General features: G+C 35.0%; 1 protein-coding gene across 1 annotated transcript; it reads left to right on the plus strand.

Annotated features, from left to right (window-relative positions):
• The first annotated feature begins 625 nt into the window (after nt 1–625).
• Nucleotides 626–14479, plus strand: LOC139973580 (uncharacterized). Its single transcript, XM_071980369.1, has 6 exons — nt 626–1201; nt 7900–7978; nt 9803–9886; nt 11729–11812; nt 12693–12765; nt 14090–14479. Exons 1-6 carry the CDS (start codon nt 1166–1168, stop codon nt 14205–14207), a joined length of 474 nt encoding a protein of 157 aa, XP_071836470.1. The 5' UTR covers nt 626–1165; the 3' UTR covers nt 14208–14479.
• Nucleotides 14480–16179: the final 1700 nt, after the last annotated feature.

Genomic DNA, 16179 nt, shown 5'->3' on the forward strand with positions numbered 1-16179 from the left:
TATTTCGGATTTGAAAATTCAATAGTTTACTTTAGTATCGTCCTTAGGATATCAGTGTTACCCGCTCAGTATTGAATCGCTATTTCCTCGTTCTTGGGATTTCCCAGGTACCTGTTAATAAGGTGCCTGGCAAATAAAAATCTACAGGTCAACTTTGTGAATAGCCTAGTGAAGAAAGGCAAATTAAACATCACCTACGATAGATTGCAATTATTCATTTCAGTCATTGACAGAAACAATCTGAAATTTTTATATTTTAGTTAAAATTTAATTTTTGTAACTAGGACTACGTCAACAACCAAAATAAAGACTTATAATGGTCAATAGTAGTATGAGTGGAGAGAACAGATATTCTATGTAAACCAATTACTTCGATAACTTCCATCGGGAGAATAATACATAAATTTGATGTATCGAACAGAGAGAATGTGAGACACTCTGGGGTTCTGTTGTGTGTGTGTGTGTGTATATATATATATATATATATATATATATATATATATATATATATATATATATATATATATATATATATATATATATATATATATATATATATATATATATATATAAATATATATATATATATATATAAATCCGACCGTTAGGCAACACTTCATGTGAAAAAAATAGCACTTAGGGCACCATTTGACTTAGGGCGACATATATACTGTCGCCCTAAGTTCTGCCTTTTAAATTGGAACGATAGAGTTACATTCTGCAAATATTGTTGGAAGCAAGTCAAGGGGGGTTGAAAAATGTTCGTTTCTATTAAGATTTATAAAAATTAATTAAAAACTAGGTAAATTAGAAAGCATTGAAGATAGGCATTCTGATATTGGCTATATGTGCGTGTGTTAAAAACAGCACTTTCGGCAACATTTTGATTATGGCCTTTAAAATGAAAATCGATATGTATATCTTTATTATAAAATCACCCTTTTAAACATATTACCCAAAGGAAAAATATATTAGCCTCTTTTAAGCAATGAATAGCGAAAATGAAGATATATTGCCAATATTGTATTGCACGGTATCTTATTGCACCGATGAGAAGCCGGCCCTCTATAACGTTACGCTCTTCGCGCAGTACGGCTATACGTACGCGAACCTCGATCGTGCCTAGCTAGCCTATCGAGTATATGCCTAGATACAGTCCATCCAAATGCAGATGTGCGAGTCACACGGCGCGGGAAGAACGGTAAGTTAACTATTTGCGTAGTTCATTTAATGGCATAAGCGGCCGTATTATATTTTCGAAGCACACTCTCCTTGGCTATTATTTATGGCTTTCTCCTAATTACGCCAGCTGGTTAGGTCTATAGGCTGTGCATAACGTTAGGCCTAATTTAGTTAAAACGTAACTAGCCCTATCATAGGCCTAATTGATATTATCGTGTATTTATTAGCCTAGTACTTAGTAGTACTAGGGCAATTCCAAACGTTTCGCATCAGGGCCATTCGGAAACTTAGAAGAGAGTTGTGTTGGAGTATGGATAGGTTTTTTTCACATATGAATATATATCTGAGCTAGGTTGCGCTTCATTGATAAACAATGATTCATTATTTTACCGATTTTGGACTAGCCTAATTATAAAGGCCTAGTGCCTACTGCATTTTGTATGGAAAAAAGGTCATTTATTGCAACAAAACATTTATCTTGGGATTTCTCTGAAAGTACTTATTCAAATCACCTGTTAACAATACCACCAATACTAACTAGTGGCCTATGTGGCAAATACCACCTATAAGCTTGGAAAAATATGGCATTATCGCTGCCCGCGGGGGAAATTTATTATAATGCGCCCACCCAAAAAGAAAATGATTAAAGAGTTCCATTGACAACACAAATCATTTTTTCTGTAATACAAAAGTTCAATAAAGTCCTTTGTAAAATTACTTCAAGATACTGATGATAAACAATTCATTAAATCATACCCATAACAACCATTGCAGGCATATCAATTCCTTAGCGCCATTCCCTGTGTGGCACGCGAACTGAGTTCGACCGCCGCAGTTTTAGGCCTATGACTTTACCATATAGACCATTTTCCTACAGCCATAACGTGAACAGTTTATACCGAAAAAACTTAGTTCAAATGGCACTAAACAGAGAAATGTGTTGTCTCTCAAGTTCTGTTCTTTTCTTAACAATACAGTTTAAAATTCCACCGGACTTGGGTGATTTACGATGCAAGGTTAATAAATATCGAACTCAAAACCCTCATTGATTACACACAGTACATACTGAAGAAAATCACCATTTGATAGCCGTACTTTGTTTGCGTAACCCTCCTCTTGAATATTCATTGACAAATTTAGTTCAAACGGTTTTGGGAAGTATTTTTTCTTTATATATAATAACTTTAAATTGATGTTAAATTCATTTTCATTGGTCACTATCTTCAATCGGACCAAGTACAATCCAATCGAATATCTTCTAAGAAAAATACAAGTTACGCTTTCTTCGGTGGGCATGCCGTTACATAATATGTGTACTGTATCCTGTACTCTGCAATAGGGTACAGCCACAATGCACAGTGTTCACCTACAACGCCACAGCCGAGATTCGCTTTCAAAACGTCATATTTTATCGAACTTAATATTATTTCAAAGAAAATGACCGTAGAATATGCATCATTAAATGTTGAAACAAGTAATTACCAACTAATTTATCTAATGCAATCCTAATTATAGAAAAACTGTTTAAGACCCCCCCCCCTGATGAATGAAATAGTCCAACCAACTTGTCCGCACAGAGCCACAGGATTTTCGGTCAAGGTGATGAGTCATACGCGTTGGTCAGTAAGAGGGCTATTTTGAAGGATGTTTAGTGTGCATTTTAGAAAGAAAGGAATTGATGTCTGATTGATTCCGCTAACTTTCCAGAAATAATAAATCCCAAGAAAAACAATCCGAAAGTTGTAAAAGCTTGGACAGACACATGATGTGCATCTCAACAGTGACTGGTTCAATATACCCTAATGTTGAACAGAAAGAACATTTACAAATTTATCACTGATGAATGATGTTGCGAGCAGTCGGGATTACTGCACGCTTCAGGTGGCATACTCCTATTAGAGTCTATATCAATCCGCTCGATTGTTCTCCTTCAGGAAAAGTGCCGAAAAGCAGCGGGAGAACATCTTTTGTGACCTGTTATCAATCATAATCTAGTTTTTTGTGGCTTGCATGTTGAAGAGCATGAATGGAAGTACATGTGGTGAGAAAATTGGGTCAATTGAGGCAATTTTAGACCCCTTTAGGCCTCCCGGGAGCAGCGTAGGAAATTTGTTTACCACTGAGTGAAGAGGTTTGTTTACAAGTGACGAAAACTTCCGGCTCGGATAGCAAAAAATCTTCATGGTCATGGTACGGAAAATTGATGGTGCCATGAAAGGCCAACTTGTCAGCTATCCGGTGATGGGTAGCGTTTAGCTAGTGAAAACTTCTATCTAGACTTAGAGACCACATTACTTTTGTGATTTAGTGTGTAAGTCAATGGGGCTTTTAATGGGCGTATGCTACCTTCAGTTCTATTTAACCTTTTCATTTATCATATTTTAGTACTTAATTTCCGGTCACGCTCAGGAAACAATTACGACATTCCTACACGGTCGATTTGTTTACTGTAAGAACTATTAACCGTTTTTTCTCAGGAAAGCTTGATAGTCTGAAGTTATTATAGCTTGAAATTTTAGTATACTGCCAAAGAAGTAAGTTGTTGTTTTTGTATTGATATTTTATGTAGAAGTAACGGGAAATTTAGTATGTTTAGTTTGGTTTAATTGCACGTCTTTTTCGATCTAATGTAGTGCAGGGTTCACTTGCGCGAATTCAAATTATTCTGTTTATGTACAGTATATGCATTGATTAGATGCATTGATTATGTTTTTTTATACTTTTATTTGTAATTCAAGCATATCTGTTTAGAAACAAAGTTTAAAGGCTATCATTAATTAGTTTTCTCTTATATTGTTTGACTCCCAGATTGAATGAAACTCATTGACGTAAATAATAGATCAGATCATACAGTTTTAGGCAGTTGCTAAAACTCTGGGTATTCTCTAGTCTTCGCCGGTCCAAATATCACAAAGTGAGAATGAAAACAACTCTTTATCCTAATTTTTAGTTGATTTTCTTTTTCTGAACCTTCCTTACAGTACTGTATACATCTGGGAAATGGACAGAACAATTTCTAAAGTATATCTATAATTTTGGGAACTGTAGTACCCTACCCTAGAAGGGGAAAGTTGAAGGTCAATAGTGCAAAGGAATAAATAATCTTGTTTGATAAGAACTTAAAGTACATGGGAGGGGGGTGTAAAATATCACTTCATAACATCCCTCTTGCCTTGAGAAAGTTTTGAACAAATTTCTCTTTAACTTGTGAAGTAGGTAAACTTCAAAGTTACATCAAACAAATTTCATGATAAAAAGATCTTACATCATGAATATAAAAAGGATATGATAAAAAAGAATACAAGTGAAAGATTTTTGGTCAATGAGAGGTTTGATGTAAATGAAAGGAAAAGGACTGTTCCAACCCTTAAATTTTTAAAATGTATTTTACACTTAAACAATAGCATATTTATGCATTCTACTTTCAAGACTCATGTTCTGTGAAACACACTAAAATATGTCACCATTGTCCATAGGTAAGGCTACACATGAATACCAATGGTGCTCTCGGAATATAAGTCCTAGAAAAGTATCTGCAAAACTAGGTACAGTATGCTACCAAAGCAGACATGAGAATCATTACCTTGAAATTCAAGATTACTTTGTCAGAAAGAACACTGATAACAGTATATTCATTTGCTGTCTCTGTAAAGTGAGCATTGATACTTGACCCATCAAGTCTTTGCATATAATCGACTACACATTAATCATTAAAGGCAAGTGTCATGGACCAAATCAAAGGTTAAAGTAAAAGCATATGTACATATCAACCTGCAGAAACCTACGTTGCTAATGTAGAGCGAACATTGTCGTTACCCTTTCCCCTTCCCACCTTACACAGTATATGGCATAGAACGGCATACAGCTGTTAGTGAATATTAACACTAACTCGAACCACATAAAACTACTCCAACTGGTAAGTATCTATTCCAGTTCCTGTTACACTGTGCTGCACTGTGCCACACAGTATACAGTGCCATTCTTACACAGATTCACTTTTATCTTTTATCTGTAATCAATCCTAGGGCAATTTCTGTCTCTATTACTCTTCTGCCCAGCACTTAGAACTTGTTAAGATGAAACCAGTACACTAATTTACATAGCTGTTTTAGTCACCGATGCTTTCACACAGAGGTAAAATAATTGTTATCTAAGATGTGGTTATTAGGATGCCAAATTTATGTCTAACGAGAAACAGAACTAAAGAGTCATCTGCTGAACCTGTTCTATAAAAAGTATTATGTTTATGGTCATGCATGTTGGAACAGGTGTTTACATTCATGGATATGTGAGTTGGTGCATTGGGACATTTATACATTTCATGGTGAGATCTTCCCTCACTGCCATGGTTTAGAGTAGGTGCACATATTGCCATGTCAAAGATTTGATGAATTTACTGTAACTTTAATGACTAGAAGTCTTGGGATTGGTCAATATATTATGGCATTCATGGTATTGAATTGAATGCAACAGATGTATAGTGGTTTGATGTAGTGACCTGTAATTGGTATGGCCTGAGGCTGTTTTCTTTCTTGAATGTGTAATCATGGAGCTATAAACAGAGGTGTAATAAACTGGTGACTGTCAACCAGTGTTCCAATTACAAAAAAAAAATTGTACATGCACCTGTGCATGTAGGTTAAACAAAAATTACCTGCACAAACAAATCATTACCTGCACCCCAAGTGAAAAATACAAAAAGGGTGTTTTCAAAGTTACTCCTGGGTTTTGTTTATGTAGGCCATTTCGGGATATGATGATTACTGAATATTTTACTTGCATGCACATGCACACATAGCTTACATGTGTGCATGCACATGTGCGCACACACATGTAAGCTATTTAAGTAACATGCAGTCAAAAGTTACGTGCATTAATTTTGGTGCTGTCAACCCTTTGTATTCACATGTCACCACTGGTTTGACAGATCTGCTTGCAACTCTCCAATCTTTTCGAGCAATCACTAGTAATTTCACTAATATCCACTATAAATTTAATCGCTGAATAAATTGTTGGCCAAATCCACAAGTTGCAAATTTTATGCTACATCACACCAAAATAAATCTACACATGTTTTTTAAAAGGTAAATACTGACCTATCAATATGAAACATTTGAGAGATGCAAAAACTCATCTGCACATCTCAAAAAAAAGTATTTCTTTCCTACAAAGTGAAACACATTTGCCAATGGTTGGTACTATTATGAAGAAAAGGCCTACAGTAGCTACAAAATGAAACTCCTATATTTTTGCATTAAAGGCATACATGTAAATAACATTTTTGGTAATGTACATACACAGTAACTCATAGAAAATGACAGGCTAACCCTTTATTATAACCTATATACAAACTATGCCATTTAAACTGCTTCTGTACACATAATACACATGACTTTATCCACTATTTGGTTTTGGCATTCCTGAACAATCCATTACACAATAAATATCTTCTGCTTGTGAACAAATACTTCTGGCAGATATTGCATTACTGGGTGGAATATCATGATAGTCTTATATTATAAATTAATAAAGAATGGACACGTCCCTTGCTGTAGCTGCAAATCTAAACATCCCATTTTGAGTTGAAAACCTTGATCAGTGCGTGCAACTGAGTGAATTTCATAGCTCTCAACTCTGCTTGTTAAAAAATGTGACTAGTTTTCATTTGAATCACTCTACTTGTCAATGGTTGAGGTTGAATATACAACTCTAAAGGGGGTTCACAATTTCCCTTTCTAGTTTCTAATCTACCAACCTTTTTTTGATGCAAAAGAGGAACTTCAAGTACAGGTACAGATGCAACAACTGGCATTTCTAGTGAATATTTCAAACCCATTGGGAAGCAATTCACAATGAAAATCAGACCAGTTGTGAAGCAATTCAACTAAAATTTTCAGAATATGCTTATTTGTGGTGAACCCTGCATAAAATAAATTTGGTAATTTTTAAAACAGGTTCCTGGGTAAATTACTGAACTTCCTGCATTGTCAAATTTAAAGGATTTTTTTAATGCATATTTCGTAGAAAGTTATTGATATAGCCTATCCCTGGGTAACTGTAATTTTCGTGGAGCTGGTTGTTTACAGACACTGCAAAGAGCCCAGGGTAAATATTGGATCAGGTTTTGAGGCTTTGCGCATGTGTAGTTTAAACTCTCAAGTTCAAACAGGCGTACGATATGCACATACAAATAGTGAATAGTGAACTGTGGAATTTAGCAAGAAAAATATAAACCTATGGAGTTGGCGACAGGGAAGTACAAATATAAGTGCTAATGAATGGGGGACTGGGCGGTGAAAATTGATTGAAGGGGCAGGACAGGCGAACAGAGGTAAAACAGTGAAGCTAGTAAGGTACTTGACCAGCTGCCCTATAGTGTAGAATATATTCGCACAGTATGGGATTGGGAAGTGATACGATAGCAACTAGGGCCTAGTAAAAATAAATGCAATTGTTGTTCGATCGGGACCTAATTTTTCAGTAACATTACTGGGTAAGGATACACTTACCCTACAATATTATTACAACACTTGCTTAAAATAATACTTTATGGCACGGTTATACTTTGATCTCATTGGGGAGAGTACAAAAAAAATGGAGACAGCATGGTTTCACTCACCCGTTAAATTGCTAATTGCACATCAAAAAGTTACACAAATATTAAAAACCACTGGTAAAAAAATAAACATCAGCTCTGGTCTGGTCTCTGATCCTCAGGGTTGTCATCTCTGGGAGTGGAAATATTCCTATGATTGTCTTTGCAAATCTAACTTCAAGCCTCAGGTGGCAACTAAAGGTATGTCTTGAACTAAGTTAAGCCATCTTGATGCCAAGTTCAAACTTTTGTCTTCAGTATGTTGTCTTAAGTATGACGCCTTATCAAAGCGATGAGCCAAACATTCGATCCGGGTGATCCTCCTTTCGCTAGACCAAGCCCAGCAGTAGCCGAACGTCAGGCGATGCGTGCATGGTTGGGTCTATACCTCCAGAAAAAAAAAATAGTGCCTATGTGGATGTTTCAGTGCTTTGAAAGTAGTTCTGCTGTTTTAAATCCGCTCTTGCACCATGAAATGTTTATTGCAAAAGCATTATAATTTTATGATATATTTCTAACCGATGCAACTTAGATGTCGTGTAAAGAGAAGTTTGGGGCCATTAAAAGAGGCTTTTCACTACTGTACTAACAAAGTTGATAAATGGTTATTTTCAGTCCAGTTTATTGATGGCGTTATTGTTGAGTCTAAATTTGTCTCAAATACAACAGCACTGGTGTGTATGTTAGTTGAGCTTTTTGAATTATTCACAGTATTTGACGAACAGTGTTGTGAATGGTAAAAGTATGTGCTTAAAACATGTTGCATTGCAGTAAATGTATACATGTTGGTCAGGGGTAGTAGATATGTGCATTGTGCAGCTGCTCCCTTGAATGTGGGGCTTAATGTAAACTTTCAATTTAATTTGGCATGATCCCATGCCAATGATCTGCATAATATTTGGTATGAAGCTATACTTTAACAAGAATTTATATAGTACATGGCAAAATCTCATATTAGTGGTGCCACCAATTTAAAATCAGTCAGATAGCCTATGTACTACATGTGTGCTTATAAACATGATAATACTGTGCATGAAGGGCACTATGTTAGCATCAGACTCAAATTTATGTTGGTCTTGAAATGTAAATGAGCCCTATCGTTAGGTCTTCCAATAGTTTATCTTTCCAATATTTTGTAAGCATGATATATTACATAGATTACTTGGTACAAACTAGTAGTTGATAGTGTTAGGTAGGACAACACATTATGTCATTAGTTATTTAACTGTTGTTGCACAAGATCATTTTAAATCAGCTACAGGTACAAAAAATAATTGAAAATGGGTCATTCATGTAGGTTTTGTCATATTGCATGGGTACAAACTATATCGTAAACCTGGAGGTACAATAGATGATTCAAGAATGTCTCCAAATTATTAGGTTGACAGGGCTTTTACTTGTGAATGCCTAAATGTCAATTACATGTTGTAATCAACTCTCATATTATTGTGAGTACTATGATGGCCAGAAAATGATATTAACTTGACCAACTGTAACTGCATATTTTGTGGTTACAGGTTATGGAGTATTGCACATAGGAAGTTCATCAAAGGGGAGTTCCTAGTAGAATATTGTGGAGAGCTAATTTCCCACAAGGAAGCTCTGAAGAGGGAAAAGGTTTACCATGAGGAAAAAGGATGGGGTAGAGTAACTGAGGCCATAGACCCCATTTTGTAATACTGTATTTTAATCATATCTGAAACCTTTGAGGATTGATACCATTGAGTATGGCATGATAAAAGTGAAGTGCTTATTATAATGAACTCAACCCCTAAGGCTTTTCCAACCAGTTTCAACTACTGTTTGCCCCTCTCCTTCTTCATAGCTTTTCAATGCAGTCCTGCTTTTCATCTAATTCCATTATCATAGTTAGCTGCTCTACCCTCTATTACTGTTTTCACCCATCATATTTACTCAACTGTCTTGAAGGAACTTGAGCAAGTAGCATGCGTTATTCTGACTATCTTGTCAGTATATTGTTTTATAATGCTCTATACCAGCTCTGTCTTCTGCTTTGAATTTTAGCTGTAACAAGTAATGAGGAGAGTCATGGAGATGAAGATCATGTCCCTGTTTGCAAACTTCACAACACTTCAAAGGGTCAACAAGGTATGGATTGCAATCTCTGCCATTTGCATTGAAACCACAATTAATAGAACACATATACAGGAGAGAAGTAGATGAATATGTCTAACACCTTGTAACTTGCTTATTCTTATTTCACACATATAGTAATTTTTAGAGCAACTATGTTTTTGAAGTGCTTCTTTCATTTTTTCATTTCATTTATATTGTTTTATATAACATAAGTATGATATAACAACATAGGAGATAAGAACCAAAACCTGTGAAAGGAAGTGTACTAAAAACCCTATGGGGCTTGTTGAGTAGTGACACTCCCTGACAAAATACAGTTCACTTAACAACTTTACTACTTATCAGAGGTATAAGCATGTAGTTTTATCCACCGACAACACCTAATGGGCAATTAGCATTGCTTTTTTTTTTATTAGGACTTTCACTTCCAACCTGCTTTACTTGTGCTCTGAAACTTCTATTTTTTGTTTAGACCTGTGTGAGGCTGTATGCGTGGTGGGATTCTGTGTTAAGGGGGAAAACTGAACATAGGTTTTGATCTCATCTGTCAAAAGGAAACAAACAAATTGTTTGAGCTGTTGCATGGTGGTTTAGAGAGCTGTTTATCGATGGTACTTGTACCTGTGGTACAGTAGGTCCGTCTCAGTGTGGGGCTGTGAGATTTGTACAATAACTTTCGAGAGCTATATTCCTGCAGCAATGAGTGTTTTGTTGATTTGTACAATGAACAGACCTATTCAAGACAGATTCATGCGCATGGTGTGAATAGTCAACTGGAGGCAGTCCGTCCTTTTTTTTTGGACATGTGAGAATAGGTTAAGTACAAAGGAGATTCTTCCATATTCACGCAGCAACCTAGTATACATTGAATAGCTGAACAGATTTTAAACTTTCAACAGCTTCATATCAAGTACACTACACACTTAAAAAGTTATTGATAATTGATTTGGAAAATTTGGACTTGTTCCAGTGGAACATTACACAGACCAGAGATGTGTGAGCAAGGGCCACAATAGATTTGATAAAAACAAAAAGATGCACTTGCAGAAAAATCTTAGAGTGTAAAATTTCTTTTTGTATTTCTTAACGGGAAGCACAATTTTACAGGTATGAAATAATATTATTAAAATGAGAGCATTTCAGGTCTATATTTATTATATGCTGTAGGCTGTCACTTGTCTGAAGCATTTTGCATGTGAATGTCTACATGCATCTATTACTGTGTACATGATACATACTGTAATGCTTTGTTGAATTTGTATTGAGCAATTGTACCATCATTATTCATTAAATTGGACCAGTGGAATCAATTGCCTTTACCTTTGACTTAAGCCAACATTCCACCATGAAGCTCCAATGTGAATTATCCACATTTTTAATATTCTTTTCATTAAAATATTTCAACTTGTGATATGATCATTGCATTTGGAATGTCTTTATTCATTTGGAAATTAATTGAATGAAGAATGTTATGTCATGGATATGGCTAACCCATGTTGGAAAAAATTGGGGGAGAGGTGGAGACAAATCAAGGTATTATGGGTGCTATTATAATTACACCATATATTCCACTCAATTGTTACAGCAAATTGAATGCATTGTTAAGGAAAGTAAGATTTACCTGTTTACACCTATGTGCAACAGCTGGTCTTGACATGGCATATCAATTGATAAACAATCACATGACAAAGTTCTGCTGTATTGGGCATATTTGCTAAATATTGAAATGAAAACATAAAATTGATATTGATCATAAATATATGAGCAAATAACATGCATTATTCTGACTATCTTGCCAGTATATTGTTTTATATAATGCTGTAAACCAGCTCTGTCTTCTGCTTTGAATTTTAGCTGTAACAACTAATGAGGAGAGTGATGGAGATGAAGATCATATCCCTGTTTGCAACCGTCGCAACACTTCAAAGGGTCAAAAAGGTATGGACTGCAATCTCTACCATTTGCATTAAAGCAAAAATTTATACTACAATATTTATAGGAGGGATAGAAGTATTTATGTTAATTCCTTTTATGTTTACTCAATTATTTTTAGATCACACATCATTTCAGCACATGCAAAGTATATTTTAGCAGTGCTGCTCATTAGGTTTTAGTCTTCCACTGCTAACAACTGATAGGCAATGACTGGTGGTTGTTTGTTGTATGGACATTCAATCCCAATCTGGTGCTCTGAAATTGTTATTTTGAAACACTGTGAACATAGTTTACCATCATATGGTTCTCTACACATAGTGATATAAGGATAAAGATTTGGCCAAATCTCACTGGTTACCAGACTACCAGTTGTACTTCATTCTTACCCACCGATGCCAAAATTATTGTTTGTTTGGGCATCTTGACCAATCAACCCCAAAGTGGTTGTGGTACACAGTACCAGGGATGGTTTGTCAAGAGGAATTTTCCTACACATTCAATTCTAGCAAATAGATATTACTCTAGACTCCACCCCAACTCTAATTGTGGTCTGCTGAAGATCACTTAAATATGGGTCCGTGTCTGTTCAGTGTCTCTCTTTGTGGGGACAGATGAAGCACTTGTGCATTGTGATATCATAATATCAAAGCTGAATGCTTTTGCATGAATTTGGGCAATTATAGTAAGCATGACATTTTAGTTATAGAAAGTGCTTCCATGTGTAGAGATGCCTGTTCATGGAAGTGCAGGAGAGTATAGATTGTATCAAGGGTCACTTGTACGTCAGTTCAAAATAGTTTGTGTTTTTTGTAAGTTTTCACTGTGATTTACTAGTACTGAGTACCTTCTACTATTTGATGTGATATGATATTATTTCTTACAGTAAGGAAGTATACCATATGGAAAAAGAGCCACGAGAAGAAAATACATCACAGGAACCTCAAAGACGATGCAAGGTAGAAAAATCTGCTTAACTCACAGGAAGTCTTGACAAACCTTCCATTAATTGTGGATCCATGTTTGACTTTAGTATTAGTTAATTATTTATTTATTTATTTGTTTGCCACAAAAGTACAAAGTGGAGGGAAGTCTTCCATAAAGCTTAAAAGCATAACAATGTGGAAGACTACTGTATATGGCACATAAAATGGCACATAAATGTCAGTAACTGGAACCTCAATTAATGGAATGGACCATTTACTTTTAATCATTCATTCCAGCATTCCACTTACTAAAACCATGAGTTTCAATTTGTAATCATGTGTATTAGGCATATTAGTCACAAGCTAGACAGTAAAAAGTTCAATAACAAGAACTTTGTTGACAACTGTGTCTACTATATATGTATACCATCCTATCATAATTATGGTTTAATAGCCAGGCACAATACTGTTGACTACTGCATGTATCTGTATGTTAGAGTAAGCTAGTTTTCAGTAGCAACAATATTCCATGTGGGGTTCAGTGACATCACTGTATAGTTCATACAGTATTTTTAATAATCTGTCAAAATTCTCAGAACAGGTCAGTGTTTCACCTTTTTTTTGGGGGGGGGGGGGGCTGGATATACATACTAAGAGCCTTTGCCAACATAGGCTAACTTCTCAAGCCCATTCCTTTTCAAAATTTAATCTCTCGCTCTCACTACAGAAGGAAACTTGCAAGAGAGATTTGTCAGATGAGTCTCAATCAGATATTTTAGCACCCATGTTGTTATTATTCTGGTAAACAAATGTGTCAAATTATCCCTATTTTACCCTGAAATGTGCATGATCAGATGATTTGTGGACATTTGTGTTGATATTAATTATTGGCATGTATTGAAACATAATGGTTAGCCTGTTATAATACTTAATTGAGCTATTTTACATGAATATTAGGTCAAATGTCGTTTTTGCTTAAACTATTCTGCACCAAATGCTTCTTACCTAACATGGCCGATGAAGTAGTGGCTCTTCTACGATGTTAAAGAACGAGGTCATCTACGAGTCTTTTCTGATAACATATGTAAAAATTAAGTATAGTGTGGAAAACCACTTGAATTTAACTGTTAAATATTCATATGAATAATGATATACAATTGATCATATGGGAAAGGACATTATGTCATCAATTATTCATGAGTTGTGCAGTGTTTTACTAGGATGTTAGAAATGGGGGATTGCCTCAGTCAGTTTTTTTTAATTTGACGGCTGGGGTAGGGGGTGATTTTCCCAATTTTTTTTTATTTGTATATTAAGAAGTCGCTAATACTTTGCTGATGTTTCTTTTTGCACCTAGATCAAAAAAAGATAATGACTTCCTAAAGACACAGGGCGAAGATGTCCCATACAACTGGTTTATTGGCAAATGCCAGAAGCTGGCAGAGAAAAGAATGTTAAGTATGTTGGCAGATTAATTTAATCTTGTGTGTTGATCCTGTAAAATATTACAAAGATTTAAAGTTATAGTCTCAGAAAAACAACCAATTAGTGAGAGAAGAAATTAGTGAGATGATCTTCCTATTTTTTTTGGAAAACTGGAGAAGTATGTCATATTATCGACACCAATTCAAAATTACCAACCACTAACACAAAGTAATTAGGGTGAAACTGAACCACTGTATTCATGTACATTATTTGTTTTTTTCAAATTGATAAGCGTTATTCATGTTCTTTATAGTTTGGGAAAACTGTTCAATTGGTTCAGCCATGATTGAACAGGTCTCCTATTAAAACAGAATAGTAACACAAAATGATATTTGATTTGCTTAGGTTGTACATTTTCAATAGCATACAAATGGAATGTTGTTACAACTTCAAATTACAAATCAAGCAATCCCTGCATAGATCATGCTACCCCTGACTAGATGTCCCTTTTTGCAAATGAAAAAGAACTTACCTATACTACAAACTAGTATTCCAAATTAAGTGTATGTTAATTGAACCTGAAGCCCTGTAATACCATGTGATTGCAGAGAAAAGAGAGTTACTGTACCTGGCTAAGGAGTATTAAGCCATGTCACATCATTATAAATTCTTGTTCCAAATTAATAAAATGTCAATATCCTGCACTTTTCCATTTATGGGGGACAGTATCATCTCAATAATAATTTATGAACAGTTTGCACCAGAGAGAAATAAGCCAGATACAGCTAAATTGTAAACACAATGTCATATTTCATATTTGATCATATTAAGTTAATGATCCTTATTGCCTTTTATCTACAAAACTTCATTATTAGGGCATTGGAACTCCCTTTTACACCAATTTGCATTCAGGTTTATATTACAAATTTGATGAGTTGTATTGAATTTAAATAATTTTTTACTTCAATTTAAAAATGTATTGCATATTATAACTGAATTGATGCTCTTTTTCTGTTTTTATAATTTCAAAACCTTTACTATACACTGAACCAAAAGCCCGAATTGGAATCTTCTACTAAAGCAGATAGATTTTCAAAGTAGTTTATAATTGACTTCTCTTAAAATATGTGTTACAACTGCCAGTAGTTAATCTCATATGTACAGTATAGTATTTGCATTTGCTTCTGATGTCAGTTAGACTGTTCTCGTACTTGGTGAGTAGATGGTTGAGTAGATGAACCCACATTGCATTTGGCGCTCATTTCAAAAAGAATAATGAGGTTATGGAAAGTACAATAATACTGCAGCTGGAAGTTGATGTGTGAAGTTGTTGACTAGTGACTGGTTGATGTGTATTAAATTTGACATTACCCACAATACTGCATAGGGGCATGTACATGGTTGAGGGTAAGTAAGTAAAGGTAAAGTTATGCAGTTTAATTTAGAACCCAAGTTTTTAGCTGGTTGTCATTTCCACATAATTGCACTAGAAACCTGATGATAAAGTGCTACATTTAGCAGGTTTTAGTCTGTTATTGTGTTGACACCAAAACAGAGCCCATAATAATGCATTCCTAACTGATATACTGCTAATGCTAAACACCTAGTTCTACAACACCTTTACAAATTATACATACAGAATATTGTTTTCACATGTTGTGAAGAGAGTATATAAATATGCATTGGAAATCAATGAAATTCTTCAATGTCTGCATCTAATGAAAAAAATATGCATTATTTTCTGTGGTTCATATTGCATCTTCTTTCAATAACAGTAATGCCAGTATGAGCGTTTAACAAGTGTTGCTTGTAAACCAGTTGTAGGCTGACAAGTATTCTCCTGTGCAATCATGATCTGTTCCACTGCACATGATCATGCAACATAAATGGTACAACAAACACATGTGTTTAGGATGCTGATGTATGAACCAATAATTAGAAACTAAACTAACACTTGACTGCATTTTGCCTTGAATTTCATGACATACCTTTAATATTAAAAAATGCCAGGATGATACTTCC

The sequence above is a fragment of the Apostichopus japonicus genome, chromosome 9, assembly GCF_037975245.1.
Source record: "Apostichopus japonicus isolate 1M-3 chromosome 9, ASM3797524v1, whole genome shotgun sequence".
Classification (NCBI taxonomy): domain Eukaryota; kingdom Metazoa; phylum Echinodermata; class Holothuroidea; order Aspidochirotida; family Stichopodidae; genus Apostichopus; species Apostichopus japonicus.

Bases quoted from the DNA above. Each gene is read 5' to 3' on its own strand.
- LOC139973580 (XM_071980369.1), top strand. From the start codon at position 1,166: ATGCAGATGTGCGAGTCACACGGCGCGGGAAGAACG. The intron at 1,202-7,899 runs GTAAGTTAACTA...TCTGATCCTCAG, and splicing joins CACACGGCGCGGGAAGAACG to GGTTGTCATCTCTGGGAGTG. The intron at 11,813-12,692 runs GTATGGACTGCA...TATTTCTTACAG, and splicing joins CACTTCAAAGGGTCAAAAAG to TAAGGAAGTATACCATATGG.